Source organism: Lontra canadensis, unplaced genomic scaffold, assembly GCF_010015895.1.
Source record: "Lontra canadensis isolate GAN:19392208 unplaced genomic scaffold, GSC_riverotter_1.0 scaffold9, whole genome shotgun sequence".
NCBI lineage: Eukaryota > Metazoa > Chordata > Mammalia > Carnivora > Mustelidae > Lontra > Lontra canadensis.
Genome location: NW_022631003.1, coordinates 18,891,038 through 18,910,971, shown reverse-complemented (window position 1 = coordinate 18,910,971; position 19,934 = coordinate 18,891,038). Strand labels below are relative to the sequence as shown.

The 19,934-nt window shown below is 47.7% G+C and overlaps 1 protein-coding gene across 3 annotated transcripts in view; it reads right to left on the bottom strand.

The window, feature by feature from the left end:
• The window catches only part of ETV6 (ETS variant transcription factor 6), a 229,150-nt gene extending 209,690 nt beyond the window's left edge, over positions 1-19,460 (bottom strand). Inside the window, exon 1 of one of the 3 annotated variants that reach the window (XM_032855005.1) lies at positions 19,184-19,460. In XM_032855005.1, coding sequence (XP_032710896.1) covers positions 19,184-19,216 — 33 coding nt within the window. In that variant the 5' untranslated portion in view covers positions 19,217-19,460. The remainder of the gene's footprint in view (positions 1-19,183) is intronic. The other 2 variants (XM_032855004.1, XM_032855006.1) reach the window with 2 other exon arrangements.
• Positions 19,461-19,934: the final 474 nt, after the last annotated feature.

Genomic DNA, 19,934 nt, shown 5'->3' with positions numbered 1-19,934 from the left:
TGGGGCTCGATTCCAGGACCCTGGGATCACGACCTGAGCCAAAGGCAGACACTTGACAACTCAGCCACCCAGGTGCCCCTAAAGATGTTATTTTTAAGTAATCTCTACACCCAATATGGGACTCGAACTCACAACCCTGAGATCGAGAGTCACACACTCTACAGACTGAGCTAGCGGGGCATCTAATGAAGAGAAGATTTTTAAAACCCAACAACGCAAGTTTCAAAGCGCAAGACTTACGGAAGCATCATGCTTTAGGTGGAATAAAATTTCACCTACTCACCTAACCATAATAAAGCTATTAGAGGCCACTTCTCACTTACAAAGAGGGAATTAGCATGGATGTCTAACCTGGTCTTAAAACTGATCCTATAAGCCACCTCCCTAAATCTTCTCCCCATTATTTTTAGAAAAGTGAGAACTTCTCTGCTTTCATTCCTAAAATGATGTTGCTCTTTGATGGAGGATGACTCAAACAGAATTCCCTCAATTCCTTCCATCTATTCCCAGAACAGGGTATGTTGCAAACAGGATGAAACTATCCTTATAGCAAGAAATCTTACAAATGGGTAGTGATAAAGCGTCAGAGGATATGGCTACCTCAGTAAAAGTCTGAATAGGAAAGCCTATTTAAAGAAATGCAGTTTGCTACTTAAATACAGCATGGCACGCATTATAAACTGTGCCATAAAACCAGAAAATTATAATTCCCAATAGGCTAAAACTGCAAAGTAATAGATCACCAGCACTAAAACTCGTAACATACAGAAATTAATTAGTTGTTGAAATTAAAGCAAAAATTATAATAATTTCTAAATCCACTATTTAAAAAACTTTTAAATTTAAACTGTTTCTCAACCTAAGGGAGACCTACATAAGTTACCAAGAAGAGAGTAACTTTTAAGCCTTTACTCCATTAGAACCTCATGAACTATTTCTCTCCGTAAAGCTGGAATTATTGTTATACCAAGAGCTGCCCCAAATCTACTTTTCTTCCCAGTTCCAAAGGGCATGCTTGATATATAAGTTCCAAAGGCTCACTGTTATGTCCATTTAGCAAATTTCAGGGACGAAAACTGGTATAATTTCTAATTAACAGGAACATCAGTGTTCCCCAAAGAACAAGAAAAAATTACAGGGAAAAAGGAAACAATAAACTACAAAATGAGCAAATCAAGGTGAACCATTAAGTACTAAAACAGGAAATTTGGGCAAGGAATGTGATTGGGTTTGAATCATGAAAAAGCAGAAAGGAGAGCACAAGAGGGAGTGGCCATCGGAACCTCAGAGCCCACAGTCCTGGGGCGGGGGATGAGCAAACCTGTTTTGGGGGAGGTCACACCTCAGCACCTCCTGTTTTAAAGGTTCACAAGCCAGACATTATATATATGTGGGAGGGTGACGTTTCCCATTTTGGGGAATATGAAGGAATGCTTGATGAAATGAAGGAGAAACAAGTTAATCTGATGGTAACAAAGAAAGAGAGGATTCACATCGGAATAGAACAAGGAAAGTGCTCCCCAAAATGTCTTTGCTGAGGTAAAAACAAAGACAGAGGAAGATGAGGAGGGAACCAGGGAGAGGTGGGGAAGTGAATGGTAAAGCTAAGCAGGCTAATAATAGAGACTGAAGGAAGTAGTGCGCGGCAGGAGATAGAGATGCAGAGGAAGGAGAGCGGGCGGGCGAGCCTGGGAATCACTGGTAATTACCCGACTGCACAAGAGGCATCACAGACAAGGCCTTAAAAAGGAAAGAGGAAGAAAAGGAAAAGTCCATCTCCCCACCCCTGCACACCTCCCGCCAACAATACTCACACACACTTCTTTGGGATCAGACTTCAAACCTACCCACAATGCAGGCCTGAGATGGTCAACTGTGGGCCTGATGTTAAAGAATTCTACTTTGTGAACGGTATTTGGATGTTCTGGGAATGCGTGTGGATTAGACATGGGGCAGGCACTAAAGTCACACCCAGGAAAGGGGCAGAGAGTTTACCGGTAACTCTTTAAGGGTGAGCGTGCGCAGGCATGGATGTGTAGACACCAAGACCCAACTTCCAACCTCCCACAAAGTTGCAGAGGGTTCTCAGGGCCCAAAGACACAGCCCTGAGGCCAATCTAGGAAGCCAGAGGCAGGCCGAGTGCAGGAGCACATGGGGTGGCTGCCATCCATCTTCGAGCACAGCACCTGTGGAAGGAATGACACCGCTGGCCCAGGAGGTCCAGCAGGCAGGCCTGAAGATGGCCGGGGAGGAGGCGTGCACTGGCAAGGTGTTTGTTTAACAGAGGGAGCGCACCTGCCTGGGCGATTGTGCAATCTGATCCCAGGGGGAAAATTTCTTCCTCATCTCTGCTGTGATCAGATTCTGCCCTGAAGCATAAGGCTTAAGTGTCCTTGCAACTTTTATCCAGAAGAAAGACAGATTGACTAGCCCTTCTCAATCCCAGCCAGGGGTTGTCTAAATGGAGCAAGATCAGAAGAGCCTAGGGTGTGGGGTCTCTGGTCACCGGAAGGGCCAACTTTGCCAGGCGGGCTGTTCCTCAACACCCCTGAATGCACATGATTTTATTTTCAGTAAAAGTGATCTGTTAGAATAGAACGGGTACCTTTTTGTAAGGCTTGCCACGTAAATGAGAAACAGTGAGAAGTCCCTTATCAGATCACATCTTACCATGTAGGGTTTGGAAAATATTGTAACTTCTTGGGTGGGGGGAGAGGGGAGCCCCTCCCACACTGCCCCCCTCCCACAATCACATGGGCACTTGTTAATTGCTTTCCTGTTCTATTTCAACAGCTCATTCAGAAAAGTGCCCTAAGATTTTCTCGCAGGCAGGTCAATGTTCAAGCAACTTCAAGTGAAAACAAAGACTGATGGCCCTAACACAGTTGTGCGGGTTCAAAACTTTGTTCTTGAGCAGGTTGCTAGAACAAGGGCTGTAATTCCTCATAGACCTACATGGGGGACAGGCCCTAGATTAGACTACAGTGCATTCATTATCAGGAACTGCGGGGCTCCTGTGTACCAAGCCCCGAGCTCCTGTGCGCCCCGAACAGTAAGCCTGGCACTGGGTCTGGTGAGGCTGGAAGCAAAGGAGAGGAAATGGACAGGAAGGAAACGGCCTCCAAATCGACAGCCTTGGCCGTGGAGACACTGGGTGAGGACAGCAGTGGTGGGAGGAACCTGACAGCACCTCTCCAGCCTGGACAGCACAAGGGGCATGAGCAGGGTGCTCCTGAGGGTAAACCCCTGGTGGCCACCCCCACCCCAGCAGCTTCGTAAGTATATGTTTGCACTGGGACCCTTGCTGGGACTCACTGTGGCTGTAACAATTTCCACCTTGCACACAAACCCCCTCGGAGCCCAATCTGGGAGAGGCAAGAGAATCCTCGGGCTGCCAGTGGGGACAGAAAGGCCTAGAAGGAAAGCAGCATGGAGACATCCCCTGCAGCAGAGATGAGATCAAGGCCAGGAGGGCTGGCCAGCAGCTGCAGTGTGGATCCGGAAAAGAGCGCCCCTGGCAGGCAGCCAGGAAAACCAGGCAGGTGTCAGTTTGGGGAGCCATGAAAGAACCCTAGCTTGGCTCTGGGTGGGTTCAGAATGTGGAGACTTTTCACATATCCTGATGCCCCCAATGCCAGCTGCATGTTAATGGCAACAGGAAGAAAGAGGAAATGAGCCATTTGGGCTTGTGGGGAAGGTCTAGGTGTGTCTGCTTGTATCTGAAAATACCTGACTTCTCCCAGTTGGTCCATTTCACACGTACCAGAGTACCAGATTGTTCATAACCCTAACATTGATCTCCTAAGAGCTTCCTTTTCGAGTAAGGAGCACAGAGTTGTCCACTGTCAACAGAAATGGTGAGGCTATCCCACCCTCTGTAAGAAATAGCTCCGAGTTGTTTTTCTAGTCCCATGGTACACTCAGTTGTTCTCTCTGGTTTAGGTCCCCCAGGCAACATGTTAGGAGTAAACTAAGAACTCCAAGAAGATGAGCTTCTCAGATAAGTTGAGAAGAGAACACGGGATCAGGAGGAGAAGGCTTAAAAGAGCTGACCCAAGTAGAGGGTCAGATTCCTCCTGTCCCTGGCAAGGCAGTCACAGACTTCACTGAAGACTCACGAAGCCGGGCTGCGCTTTCTGGCTATCTCTGCCAACCAGCTAGCAGAGGAATGAAGTGAGGGGCCAATGGGCAGCCCCACGCAGCAGTGATCGGCCCCTGGTTCCCAGAGAACCACAGCCAACAATGTCAAGACTGCACATGGCTGCAACGCACGGCCATCACCTCTCTCCTGGGCCCAGGAGCGCCCTGAGCAAGCGAAGAAAAAGGGCCCACGGGTGAGGAAGTTTACTTGTCTGGGGCTGTCCCTGCATCTCCCTTCGCATCAGGCCTACAGGTTGTCCAGCCTCTTCTCCAGCTGTGTTCATCTCTGGAAGGTGGGCAGGCAAGAGGGAAAGAGTGAGTGGGTCCTGCATGTGTGTCTGCCCAGTGCGTGCATCTCTCAGGAGCACCTTAGGTATGGGGAGTGACACTGTGGTTAACCCAGCCGTGTCTAAAGGTGTTCATCTCACACTTACATATATGTATGTATATGTATATATATGTATGTATACATATATATATAGATCCTAGTGTCCACTGAGACCATAACAGAAGCTTAGTAAACACCTGCTAATTTTTAAAAATCTGTTCAGCTAACATACAACAGACCTTCCCCAAGCCAAGCACTTAGCCAGACACTCAGAGATACTAAAAAAAAAAAAAAATCCATTGGACTCCTGCTCCCCCATGGGCTTTCACTGTAGTTAGAGGATGACTAGCAAACACCAACAGGGTCACAGCCAACAGCCAGCATGTTCAATGGCTTGTAGGACATGGTGCCTGTCAGCACAGGGAAGGCTTCAGAAATGGGCTTCAGATGACACACTGGCTACCAGGCAGGAAAGGAATGAGGAGAAGATTCGAGGCATTAGGTGCATTATGTGTTTTGGGAGAAGAGCAGGTCTCTATTGGAAGATAACATGGAAGGGGAGGTTGGAAAATGATTCTAGAAAGGCAGACTGCCCCGGGCCTTCCATGATGAAGGGCTAGGCTCCACCCTGAACTGCAGGGTCAAAAAGGGACTGATATGATTGAATTTTGACCCGCAAAGAATCATTCTGGGTTGGACTGGAAAGTGCAGGGAGTGGCAGTAGGAAGCTGAGATGGCAGACAAGTGAGAAGTCTGGGGCCAGAGGGAAGACGGTGTCAGTGAGGACGGAGAAGGAACAGCGTGAGAGGGACGAGGTGTGCAGTGGGACACCAGCTTGCCTTGAAGCCCGCAGAAGATAGAACATCTGCCTTCCGGAAGCCTGGGATCCAGCAGCCTTGAGAAGCAACAGTGGATGAATCAGTTCATGGGCCCCGGACCAGAGAAGGGCCCTCACTCACGCCCCTTAGTCCTGGTTGGCGTTTGTGGCAGCACTGGCTTTAAGATGGCCTTTGATGAATGACAGAGAGGTGACTTGGCAAAACTACTCATTTTCTATTTCTCTTTTGGCTGTTGTCCCCTGTGATCCATATCCTGAACAGTTCTAGTTAGTTCTGTCTTTATGGTACAAGATCTCGGATGGATTCTTTCACAGAAACCTCTACTAAGAGAAGCTACCATCTTCTCTCACATTAATCCTGCTCATCAACTGCTCCTGGCAGTCTCTGACCTATGCAGGACACAGATAAATAAATAAAAACAATAATAATAAGGCTTTGCCAGGCTCACAAACTGATCCAGTCAGAGGATTATAAGAGACACCTGTTTTTAACACAGCAGCTGTGAACACAGCAGAAGCATGGCATGCTAGTAACAAGAAAGGGTTCTCATGAAAATCCAAGAGCAGCAGAAACTGGCATGGACCCGTGTTCGGCTTTAACACCTGAATAGGAAAAGAAGTTCAAGTAAGATCAGATACCTAATAGGAGCCCTGCCTTGCTGAACTTGGAGACCCGAAAGCTACTTCCCTTCTGGGGAGGTGACGCACCCACCCATCAAAGGGTTCTCGAGGTGTAAAGCAGCTATGAACATACGTAGGATCTTTTCATAAACACACTGAAGCTTTTAGAAGTTTGCCTGACCTCTTCATTTCAGCCAGTGTCAAAGACAAATCAGAACACAGCTCACCGTAGAATGTGGACGCTAACATAGGAATAAACAACATGTAAAATTATCTGTTCACTTCATTCACCACTGAAGATACACACACACACACACACACACACACACAAAATCTACCAACATATAAACACCACAAGCAAACTGCTTCGTAGCTCTAATACGTATACATTACCTTTTCAGACCAGACCAGGGAGATGCTCCTAGGAACAGCTTGTTAACAGCCCCTCACATTGCTGTTTAACAATCCGTTTATAGCCTATCAGAAAGCCAACCCTCCAAGGAGATATATTTTACATCTAGATGTAAGGTTTTCTTGCCACAAGGCTGGGTTTTGTGTAATCTTTCACTCCATAAGCTAGAAAACAGATTATCCCATCCTTTCTGTGACTTACGATCATGTGAGCATGCCCACACATACCTATACACAGGGTCACAAAAACAAACCCTTGGAATAAAAGTAGAAAGATGCCCAAGGAAGCACAAGCCATACTGTATGGTCCTGACCAGAACTAAAAACAGCATCTAAACGCATAGTGTCAGCCACGCTCTCTCTGTTCTCCCGAGATCGTGCTCATTCTAATCTCCAGGGCGTGTCCCTAACCACGGGCCTTCAATAACTTTCTGTAGGAACCTCTCCCTCACCCACAGAAGCTACTTTCTAGGGCTTTGGTGTACGGAGCATTCTTTAAACAAATTTCAACTATACAGTCATAAATGCCATAAATGAAAATAAAGAGTGAACATAAAATCGCAAATTTTCCTCCAAAGCTTAACATCTGTGCCCTGGGGACACTAGGACCAGCTGAAAGACCGCCTTTCTGGCAACTGATATACCAGAAACTCAGAAGTGCCAAGCATGGCCAACTGCCCAAAAGGCAGCCAGCTGGACTGACACTTGGTTCACCCTGCTTGGGGGAAGTGTGCAGCCAAAACTTCCCCAAAGAAGCATAATCTTGTCAGCATGGGCCTCACTTGGGAGTCCCAAAGGGATTAAGAGAACCCCAGTACAGGACCCCAAGAAGAATCATACACACCAATGTGGGGGCCGATCTGTGATGTGAATTCTTTCTGATAACCCCCTTGGCATATAGCCTGGCAGGCCACAAGCATGTCCACCAAGGTAGAATTAATTAGATGTGCCCTAGGCTCTGCAGGCTGTCCTAAAATGGACCCACATAAGAAAATGGATGTATTGGGAACTTACTTTGACCTGTAACCTAGATCTGACTGACTCGAGAGGCAACAGGACCATCTTCTCATTCACCCACACCTCCTCCATGGTAAACCTTAAAATACCACAACCGAAATGGAAATGTATACAGAACCATCTTTCCCTTAAATCAGACTGCTCAACACGAGAGCTAACCACAAAAGCATACACAGGCCTTCCTCCTCCTAGCTTAGAGAAGCTCCACTTGGCCATTTTACTGAAGCGTGCAGGACAAGATAAATTCTCAGAAGAGCTAGCTAACATTAACACTGACTTACGCCCTTGGGCCCATCTCTTTCCTCTCTGCAGGAACCACAGGGCCTTTCAAGGGTCTGCATGGCTCCCTGCCTTGTTGCCTTCATGCATTTTCAAGGGTCTTCTCCTTCTGAGGACCTATCCACCTAGTTCACTGTGCTTCCAAGAGATGAGCAATAAATATCCTGCCATTGATACCAGGGCCTCCTGGTTCATTCTCTAAGGTAATGAGCACAGAAAAACCAAAGTGCCAGGAAGGGTGGGAATAAGTAAGACATATTCTAATAGGTGCCCTACTTAAGATGCAACCGAATGCTGAGGTCCCTTTGCCCATCTCCCTACCTATGTGGGTGAAGGTTAAAGATCCCCTTCTAGCATACTGAAAAGGATTACAGGGTCACCACTCTGGCCTTCCTGTTTCAACAGCCCCCCCTGGATTCCACCATGTTCCAAAGCTGCCTTGGAAGGGCGCCTCGGTGGCTCAGTCAGTGAAGCACCTGATTCTTGATTTCAGCTCAGGTCATGATCTCGGGGTCCTGGAATTGAGCCCTGCATCAGGCTTCTTCCTCAGCAGGGAGTCTGCTTCTCCCTCTCCCTCTGCTCCCCCGCCAAAACAAATAAATGTTAAAAAAAAAAAAAAAAAAAAAAAGCTGCCTCTGACCTACAGGTGACTTCTGCCTGCAGAGAAATGGACCCTCAATTCCCAACCCACAGCCAAAAGTACAGAGCTGCGGAGACACAAAAAAGGTGTAATGCAAAATTCAGAAAGCCAATCTCTGTTTCCCTAGCTTTCTGGGGGTAAAGATGCTTACCTTTCCAACTCCTATGGTTCCTCCTTCCACCCCATCCTAAAGTATTCAAGTCAGCAGGCTAAACGGAAGGGCTAAATGGCACAAAGTCAAATAAGGAGCTGGCCACCTTCCAGGGAATCTGGGATGCAGTCAGCCACCTGGGGTCACTCATGCCTCCCAGTCACAGGGAAGAGGACACTCCCAGACCGAAGATCTCCATTACTCCTATTTCAGTCCCAAACGAAGCTCTCCCACCCAATTGACCTCACTTCAAATACAGACCACCTCAAAAGGCACCAAGTAAGACCTGCTAGCCTCACCCCATCGCTGGCCATGACTGTCAGGACCCGGGAGTGAGGAGACCCATAGGTCTCGGCTGTGCAAAGCTCCTGTCCAGTGACCTCGTTACATGGATTTTTAAAATCTCCCAGATCTCAGGTCAAAAGGACACAGCGACTGCAACATGCACCAAGGGTCCAATCCCTCAGATTTCTCATGTCCCAAAACCAGGTGGGCCAACTCTGTGGCAGGAAGCTGGGCACAAGCGCATAACAGGCCCAGAGAAAAGAGAACTCCTTTCTGTCCCTCCAGAGGCCCTGCCCAGGATCACGCATGCGAAGTCATAGTCGGACCTTACGGTGAGTCAGGAGGTTATGCGGTCTCCTCCAGCAGGACTCTGATTCGACGGTCCAGGGCAGTGTGGAAAAGGCAACCAGTCTAGAAGCAACAATGAATAATGAAGGAACTAAGGTGGAGAAAAGTCTCCTTCCGTTGGCTGAGCCCTTCAGAACAGTCCAGAAGAAAGCTTAGCAAAGTCCTGCTCCCCTTTCTGTCAAGCCTCTGTTCTAGTTCCCCTTGCCCACCCCAGTGCAGCTGTATTGATCTGAGTATGAATTAGTAGTCTCTGGACCATACAAGCTCGAAACTGTCTCCTGACCTGGATTCTTCATCAGGGAGCCCAGAGCTGCTCGGGCCACACCCGCAGCCAGACCGGCAGAGTCCAGCCCTCCCCTTGCTTTCCCATCTCCCAGTCTCCCAGTTACCCAGCTCTGCCACCAGTGCCACACCCAGACCCACACTTTCACTAGGGAACAGGGGAAGTGTTAGGGAAACGGGGAACCTCAGAGACAAGCAGACTGTTCTGTGGGGCTGGATTTTTTTATTTATTTTTCTTTTTTTAATGATCAGGCTGATTTCTACCTGCAGCTCATTTCTTTCAGGAAATAGTTCAGAGTCAGCATCTCATCTTTGGTTACTATTTCCTCACATATAGGGGATGTGAGTGAGGAGGGGTTACTGCTTGTTACAGAGATAAGTCTTCAGAAAGATACAGTTATGTGACCCCTTGAAAGCCACGGGGGAGGGGACACAGCAGCTGCGTAGAAAATCACAAACTTTCACTTGTGCTTTCCAAGAAGGAGGGCAGAGGAATGGCTTCTCCCCACACCTATGTTCTTTCTCTAATAGACCCAAAGTGCCCAGAACTGCTGCCAGGGGGTCAGCAGAAGAGGCAGCCAACGTTCCCTCCATTTGGCCTCACAAAGGGTCATTTTCCAGCCTCTGTGTCATCTTCTCATCTAACATGGATACACGAAGGAAAACTCAGGAATGCATTTCAAGTCCACGGCTAAGAGAACAGAGCTGCTGAAAACGGACACTTCAGTCCCTCAATATATAAAAACAAAGGTTCCCTCATGCCCCCAAAGTCACACATTTGGCTTTCTCCAACCCTTCTGTATAAACTTCCACCGAGAGCAATCGACTCCCGCTCTTGAAACTGGAAAGTCCGCCCCCCCGCCCCCCAACGGCAAACGGTGTCTGCTCTGTGGTCAGACAGACGTGGAAATGCCTGTTCAACAAAAGCAGACTTAAGAAACGATGCCCTCGCTCGAGTCGCGCCCCAGCCGCAGATAATAAGCAACTGTGTGAATGAGCGGATCCCTGAATAGGTCTGAATACTTGAGGGCTGAGTAATAATGCTAGTTAGAGTCACTGGACAGTACTTCCAGGCTTAGGTTTGCTTTTGTTCTTGGTTTTTTTTCCTTTTCTTTTACCTTTGAAACTTATTAGAACCATCCCAGCTATTCCTTCAAAACGTCACTGTGAGATGCAAAAGGCCTTGTTATTACCCCGTAACTGCAGCTGGCTCATCACTTCTATGGCTGAGGCTGGCATTCAGTTCAAGTGAAACCGAGAGCTGTGCTCAACACCACTGAGCGACCCAGCCCTGCGAGACACCCGGTGGGAGGGCAGCAAGCACGTTCGCTGGGAGTCAGCCCACTTAGGAAGCCCCGACTGGGGTTTCAGGAGGCGCTACCGCCCAGCCACGGGAGTTGGAGCAAACCATCCACATCTCTGGTCGCCATACCAACTGGGTCATATAGGCCCGGGACCAGCAAACCTCTAGCTCCCTTAGATCTAGATTATTAGGGAGGATACATAAAGGGGGAGAAGAGTTAGCTGTTTTTTTTTAACAAAGAAAGTCACAGTGTTATGAAAGAGAGGTATTTTTATTACCACTTTAGATGAGTTACCAAGTTGTAGATGAGGATTGATAAATTCAAGTTCAAGAACCAGGACCCACACTCAGGCCTGTCCACTCCAGTATCTATGTTCTTCCCCCAGAAGGGCTCTACAGTATGGCAATGACTGTTCCCCTCTTCCCAGAACTTACAATCATCTTGAGGGAAATCGTCTTGACAGATAAGAACCAAAGAACATCAGACAGAGTAAAATGCGAAGCAAAGGGGATTGGAACTGCGCTGTGGCGACACTGACATCACTGAACGCACTCACCCACCCTGCTCGCGACAGCAGGGCGATGCGTTCTTTTCAGGTCATTCAGGAAATGAGATCGTTTTCCGTATGTCTGACTCCCACACACAAAGGGAAAATACCCCCAAGGAGTACACAGGTCTGGTGAGCGTACAGATTTATTGGATGGCTCCTTCCTGTCTTCACTGGGGAGTAACATATTTTTCATAAGTCATTCATCCAGATAACTGAAGCGTAGCCTCTTAAAACTTCACATTATTTTTATGCCAAACATTTTTGTTGGAGAGCTTTCCAAAATGCATTACATTTTCTCACTTCCTAAATCTCATAACTTAAAGCTTGTCTTTAACTTGGAAGTCATAATTATGATCATTAATAGCATCAGTCATTGTGTGGTGCCATACAAATGGGTTTAACTCTATAGGAGTCCTTGCAAAGGAGCCACGCATTGCGAAATCCTGTCTGCTTTTTACCACTCTCCGCATCTCCCCCACACCCACCACAATGTTAGAGGGACAGATTCCTAGGGCAGAATATCGGATTCTGACTCTGGCTTGGCTATCACAAACAATGTGATCTCTGGCATGCTATTTAAATGCCAAAGGACCCTGTCTCCTCATCTGTTTCATGAGAAATTTGGGTTGTGCTCTCTCAGATTCCCCCTTATTACCTCCTCACATCTCCCTCTCTGCTTTCTTCTCCATATTTGCTCTGAAGAAAGGCTTCATTAAGGTTGTTCAAAAGCCAGATTTCATGAACTCAGAATTCTCTCTTCGCTCAAGTAAGATAGAACAAGGCCACTGTGGTCAGGCTACCAGGAAAGAGGGGAAAGAAAAGATTCTTCCTCTGGTGGTGTGGGACAATCAGGGAATAGAAATCATACAGGATTGAGATGTACATGAGAGATGGTTTAAGAAAAACTTGATGTTGGGGCACCTGGGTGGCTCAGTGGGTTAAGCCTCTGCCTTCAGCTCAGGTCATGATCTCAGGGTTCTGGGATCGAGCCCCGTGTCAGGCTCTCTGCTCAGCAGGGAGCCTGCTTCCATCCCTTCTCTGACTGCCTCTCTGCCTACTTGTGATCTCTCTCTGTGTCAGATAAATAAATAAAATCTTTGAAAAAAAAAAAAAAGAAAGAAAAACTTGATGTTGATGGTTTGTGTAAAAAGTTTCGGGTGGAGGGGAAGCTGTGGACAAAAAAGAGACTGAGCAGGGAGTGATGCAGACAGAGGTGACTAACCCAGAGGCTGAGACTGGGCAGGATGAGAGGACACAGTGCAACCTGTCACCCATGGAATGAAGGCATAATTATGTGCCAGGGAAAGAAGAAAAAGGCAGAGAGGGAAAGGAAAGGTTTCTGAGAACATGGAGGGCCTTTTGAATGAGACCTATCAAAAGACAGAAGATCACTAGAGAATACCAGAGATTGGAAGAAAAATGGAAGATCTGGACACTGGGTTGTGTTGTTCCTATCGCTCCGTGAGAGGAACAACAAGGAACAACCCACCTTCAGGGGGACCCAGAACAGGAAGGAAACATTTCTGCTGCCCTATTTGTGCCTCTCACCCTGGCTCATGGGAGGCTCCACCATCTCACGTCACATCAGTTTCCTAATTTTCTTCACAAAGATGGCCATACCCAAGAACATTGTCATGGAGAACGCTCTGGAATGGTAGGCTTTAGCTTTGCCACGTATGGCATCTGAGATCTTAGGCCAATGTCACTCAAACACTCTGGGCTTCAGGATCCTCATTTGTAAAATAGGGAGAAAAACAGCAACTCTGAGAAAGTTGTGAAGAGTAAGGAAGATAACGTAGATCAAACACCACACACACACCAGCAGCCAGTCGTATTCCACATGTGATGGTGGTGGTGATGGTGGTGGTGGTATGATGGAGGAGGTGGGAGAGGAGAAGGAAGCAGAAGAAGGGGAGAAATGTAGGAGCAATGACCACTAGAACAGCTGACGATCCCCTTTAGTTACCCAGAATCAGGAAAGCTCTAAAATGCAAGTGTTACACAGTTTTCCATAAACATAGTCCACAGGACTGAGAGGCAGCTCTGCTCCTCTGGGAGTCCCCACGTCACAAACTTGGGCTAATGCCTTCCTTATTCAGCCCCTCCCACCATTTCCCCACAGTCTGAAAATTCCAGATCATTTAGACAACTGGTCTGCACATTTTCACTATCTGAGAAGAAAGTTTTATCAAGCAAATTAACACAGCAAATAATATATTTGTGGTAATATTTTGACACTGAGGGAACAGTTTCGGGCAAGTGGTAGCACTCATTTCTAACCAGCAGATGATGTGGGACACAAGTCATTTCTGCCTCTTCATTGGGGCTCATCCTGAGACGCCCCGGCAAGCCACACTTCATCAGTCTGGTTCCTGTATGTTCAGAAATAAATCAAAATGTGTTGGTTGTTTAATAGGCTATAATTCTAACTTCTCGCCCTGTCTAGTCTTTCTTGCCCCCAAATACTAGGTTTGGCAGGGAACGGTCTTTAAGTGGGGCCTCTCCTGGCGCGGGAACCCTGAGGACACTCACACTCATTCTACTCAACAAATACACACAGAGATTGGTGTCTTACACACGTCTAACAACAAATACAGCAGTGCCGGACTCTGCCTGAAAACAAACTCCAGTGTTTTCTCTAAAGTAGCATTCACAGGGGAAAATATGCTGTTTGTTTACCTCGAACCCTAGGGGGCTTCATTTAACACTGAGCCACTCAGCTGGGAGAACCACACCAAAGGGCAACTTTTTAAAAATGGGTAATAAAACGAAACTGCTATTCCACCCAGTTACTCCCAACAACCCTGTGCCTCGTCGCCCTTTACCTTCCCCAGTGTGGGCAAACACAGCTTAACTGAGATGTACAGACTTTCTTTCAGCTCTGCCTTCCTCTGATACCCACACTTGGGCTACTTCTTCCCTTGGCTGACCCATGTGAAGGAAGTCAGCTACTTCTCTAGGAGCAGATGTCACGTTTTTAGCTGATGCTGTTTGGGACAGGAAGCTTACTACACACAAATTAGGGTATACGTTTGGCCGCCCCTGGAGAAAAGAGCCTACGGCCCACTCAAGATTTCCTCGGAAAAGGACCCCGTTAACAGGCCCAGTACCCTCGGCTCAAAGCAGAGGTACTAGACTGCTCACAGACTATAAAAAAGAGTTGCTGCATCCCACCCACCCCGTCTTTGGCCGTACCTCCAAAGGGCTCACAGCAGGATCTTGAAGAGACCACTGCACATCTATGCCCACCACAGCTTTATTCACAACAGCCATGAGATGGAAGCAATGAAATCTCCAGCAGATGAATGGATTAAAAAAAAATGTGGCATACATGTAAAACAGAATATTATGCAGCCTTAAAGCAAGACAGAAATCCTGTCCCATTCCACGACGCAGAGGAGCCTCCAGGATGTTACAATTACCAAAGGAACAAGAATATAGGATTCGACTTACATAAAGTATCCTTAGTCAAAACCATAGAAACAGAAAATAGAGAGGGGGCTACCGCGGCCGGCAGGAGGGGAGAGGGGAAATTAGTGTGCCGTGGGTACAGAGTTTCCGAGCTGCAGGATGAAAAAGTTCTAGAGATCTGTTGCACAACAGTGTGAATATACTTATCACCACAGAAGTGCAAGCTTCAAAACGGTTAGGATAGCAAATTTCATGTTGTGTGTTTTTTACAATAAAAAAGAGTATTGTTGCAAAGAGAGGTACAAATCCAAGTCCGTCAAGCCCTTCTTCCCTGATCCCCTACTCCTACTACTTCCTCTTCTCACATCCAACAATATACCCACTGGGTCCAGTGCTCCCCCCACACACATCTTCCTTGGCACATACCTCCGTGCCCTCATACCAGCTGGCTTGGGATTAAAATGGACCAAGCTAGGAAGTGCCAGAGAGAGTGCAGCCTATTGTATCGAATTTCCTTGGCCTTTTATAGGGATGCACCAGGGACCCAGGAAAGGCAGTACAGGGGGCTGAGAACGAGGCCTGTGTTGCTCTAAAGCTGGCTGGGTCGCCAATGAGCTGAAGCAAGCCATTCCGTTCTCTGGACCTTCTCTCTATAAAAATGCAAGCTGGCCCAGGTGATCTCTGAGGTTTTCTGTTCTGAAAGCCTAAAAGTTCCCCAGTTTAGTTGTCCAAGAAACTGGGGAAAACCAGCAAGCCCACTAATCTGAGTCTTCCCAAGTGATTCTTAAGGCCCTTTGTCATCTTTTACTCAATTGCCTTATCTGTTTCGATACACAAGCTTTTTTTAAAAAATTTTATCAAAATAATAAAAATAGTATCATCATAACAAAATCCTACTTATAACTATTTTTGGACAGACATCCAGAGAGTGTTCTAGGCCTCCCTGAGACAGCAGCATGGCCCTATTCAAGACTTCACGCAAGTTAACAGATGAAAATTGTTAAGTCACCTTCTGGTACACAGGGACAGACAGAGGAAAGGGTGCTGACCTCCTCCCATGCCTTGCTTCAAATCAGCAAACATTACTGAGAAACAGTTCTGTGCCAGGTGCCAAGCTAGGTACTGGGACACACAGATAACCATCGCTAAACCCAAGGAGCTCAGAGTCCAGTAGGGAAGACCTGGAGTGTCCCAGTTAGTAGCAAAATAAAAAGAGATTTCTTTCTGCTGAGAAAGCCAACCATCCTGGAGAGTAAAGGCAAACAGGGAGGGCAGGGAAAGGGGGGAGGGACAGGTAGGCCACCAGGTCTGGTAACCTGGACGACCCTTACTAAAGCACCACGCCAAGAAGTGAAGGACTGTTTTGGCTGGGCCATCACCACTTTCCGCAGCAAGTCGGCTAAACTTAAAACCAAACAGGTGACTTAAAGGTGAAGGCCAGTAATGGAAAGGATAGCCTCTTCCTTTCTCCCATGACCAGCACAGTCAGCCTCTCAGTCCTCTGAAAAAAATTATTTAGTTTTTTTTTATACAATCAGTTGTCCCTGTCCTTATATTTGAACCACCTCACTGGTCAGCAAAAGGAAGCATTTAAACTCTCGGATGAGAGATGTCGGTACACATACAGGGCAGCCCAGGACAGAAACGGTGGGGCTCCCTGCCAGTTTGGGTAACCTTGGGCTTGTCAACCTGTCTTCTGTGTACAATGTGTGTCTGATATTCGCTTCTCTTCGGTGATGAAAAGATGCCTACGAAGCGCAAAAGAAATATGAAAAGTGCTTATCAGGCATTCGATGTCAACCATCACCAGGGGAGCGATACACACAAAGGCGTCACGGATTGACTGATTCAAAAACTTTCACCTTGGAAGCTGCACCTAAATTGTACACTAGGCTTTTCTAGAAGAACGGACACTGCTCAGAAGGCAACCAAGTGCTTCCCTCTGTGGCTGCCTCTGGTCAGGCTCCTCCGTGCTCCATCACACCAGCTGCTTGTAAGGAATGGGAGCAAGTGAGGACGGTTTCAGGAGTGGAGCAGAGGAGTGAGGGAAATCTCTCCACACAGGGGGAGCCTTCCGTATCACATGTCTTTGATACATCAGACTCATCAGCTCATCCTTGAAAGCTTCTGACATTCCTTCTCTGCTCCACAGAAAAGTTATTGTTTACTGGACTCTAGAAGCAATCCCCGTTCTTGCTTGTGGGTTACCAGCAAACATTTTTTATTATGCAGTCACTGTACCACATCCCAAGGACTAAATGAAACACTGCACACATCACCAGAACATTTTCAGATGACCCGGAATAATCCCAAGTCCTTGATCTGCAGCACTTATCATCGGAACACCGTGAATTCAACAAACTCTGGAAAAACACACTTCACGTGTGTGCCCCTGAACATACACACAGTCTAAGCCAACCGTCACATACTGGCTCCACGAAGAGCCATTCAAATAAAAGTGATACTTTCGTTACTCGTGAAGAGTATTCAATCTATTTTAATTACGTAGAAATACACAGTCATGAAAAGAGGCACCTAAAAAAAAAAAAACTGAAAGGATAAGCAATAAGGCAAAAAATGATAAGCAAACTGTGGCTGCAATTTTTATGTCACATTTAGGACAGTGTTCTGTCTGGGTTTGGAGAGTGGTTTCATATGTCTGCGTAAGAAAAGGGGCTGCTGAACTCTTCCCACTAGAGTAGGATGAAATGAGCCACTTAGTAGCACTTCTGCCTGCAGCAGACAGAAATAAGCCCATCAGAACAGTGGGGACATGCTTTAAGAGAAGTATCAAGAAAAGTCAGAGAGAACTGCTTTTTGTTTGTTTTCAGCCAAAAATTACGGCCCCGTAGTTGGTCCACGTCTTCCTGATGTGGAATTTATTGCTATCAAACTAAATACAATTTACTGATTTAATACCCTATTATTTAGTTACCTCTGTTTGTGTTATGAAGTGTCAAATTAGATTATCCGTACCCTGCTCATTGTAGAATCTAATTTATACAGCAAAAGAAACTAGTTTTGAAGTATCCAACTACCTTAAATTATCTACTGTGACCCTCCACCCCCACCACAGCCTCAGACATTCTGCTGCCTCCCGGGTATCTACAAACACAGAAGCCTGAAAGTGCCACTGGGCATTTTTGTGAGGCAAAAACAAAGAAACCAAACTCACTTTTTTAGTTCACATTATCTTTTCATGAAAATCCACAAAAATCTCACCTGATGAAAAACACCAAAACCTGAGACTAATTATGAAAACGAGTAAGCAAATCTAATGAAATACTATTTCCCTTCAACAGATCCTATTGGAAAAGCAGTGTTGAAACAGGAAAGGTTCCTCTAATTCCCCTGAGATGAAGAAAATAGGTTATTTGTTCATTGTTTCTGCAGCGTCCATGCAATGAGCACATATTAAATGGGCCAAGCCGAAAACAAACAAACTTCAGCGGCTTCAGCCTCTCACAGAAGCAGAAGGCTTTTCCACCTGGGGACTGATGGAACAGTGAAATGAACAAAGTGCACAATAAATGCAGCCATGGGAAAAATAATTGGGGGAAATGGACAAATCACCCTGCCTCCTCACGGTGGCAAACTTTACAACTTTTTAGAAGCAACAAACCACAGCACCACCAGCTCTATAGACACAGACGTATAGACATATACACACGACTACTTGGAAGCCAAGTATGGTGTTTGCAAACATCCACCATCCTGCATTTACAATACTGCAAAACACTGCCAGAAAGCCGGGAGGTTTCTACTCTTCGATATCCTCTGCACTGTCAAAGAGGGAAGGTCACTTTGTCTGGTCACTTAGATAATTCTCTCTCTCCCTCTCTGCATCACAGGAGTTTTCTACTTTGGGATTATTCAACTTTCACATGCATGGGAGTAAAATAACCATTCGACAACTTATTTACTTTGGTTTAAAAAAGAAAGAGAGAAATTCATTGTGCAAATGCCCAGGAAAAGCTGACACCAGGACTGTCTCTCCGACAGTGGTTGCAAGTACAATCAGAGGAGGGGAAAAAATCCAGTCTGATCTGACCCAGGCAGTCCTTTGAGGGGAGGGGGGAGGATTGCATCCCCAACGGGGATTGAAGAACTTTTTTTTCCCCTAAGGAGACCACCCCTCGGGAACAAAAGTTACATTTCAGTCACATGTCGGGAGTAGGAGTAGGAGCAGGGTTTTCTTTTTTTCTTTCTTTCTTTTCTTTTCTTTCTTTTTTTTTTTTTTTTTTTACAAAAGCGCACTAATTATGGGGGTGTTTTACAGTTCCAAAGACCACTCGGGTTCCTCCTGGCCAATTGTGACGGGCACTTAATTGTCAAAAAGAAAGGGGGTGGGGAGGGGGGCGAGGAGCCGAGAAGGGGCTCGGCGGGGGGAGCAGCAAGGTTACACCAAAGGGTACAGCCGCCGCCGCGAGCAGCATCTCCTTCCCCGGCGCCCCCCAAATAATTCCCCGCGACCGGAGCAACTGCCACAGCCCCCTCGGAGGAGCCCAGCCCGAGTGCCCCGGCCGGTGCAGCTCAAGGTTTTCGAGCACAGAGAGGGAGGGGGAGAAGATCTTTACCTTAATGCTACACTGAGCAGGAGTCTCAGACATGTCTCACAGCGAGAGAGATCAGGAAGTTCTCAGTTTTTTTCCACTTTCCTTTCCTCTCCCCAACCCAGAAGCGCTCCACGGCCAGCCGGACGCGGTCATTTAAGAAGTTTCTTGCAGCATCTCTCCCGGCAGCCGCCCCGGGGGTCTGCGAGCGCGCTGGGCGGGGCGGGGCGGCCGGCGGAGTTGGGTGCGCGGGGCGGCGGGGGCGTGGGAGCCGGGCCCGGAGCGCGGCGGCGGGGTCTGCAGGTCGCGGCGCGGCGCGGCGACCCGGGGCGCAGCCCGGCCGGCCTCCCGCTCTCTCCTCCCACCCGCGGCCGGCGCCCCCGCCCCCCGCCCTCCCGCCGCTCTCCCTCGCTCTCTCGAATGTTTTCCTTCCTGGAAGAGAGAAACTGAAAGGCAGAACTGAGAAAGCTCTTTGCTCATTGATCTTGAGAGTTTCAGTGCAGAAACTGACGTGAATTCCCAGCACTGAGCTCTGCCTCTTAAAGGAGCCACCAGGAAATAAAAGCTCGGGTTACAGCCCGGCATCGGGGAAATAAAAGCCGGGCGGGGGGAGGGGCGGCGGCAGCCGAGGGAAGCCGGGGGAGCGGGGCCGCGCGAGGCCGCGGCCGCCGGCGGAGCGCGCGGCGCAGCCTCCCCCCCCACCGCCCAGCCACCAGCGGCGCGGCCCACGCGCGCCCGCCGCGAGCCCCTCCGCCGGCCGGGGAGTCGGGCTGCC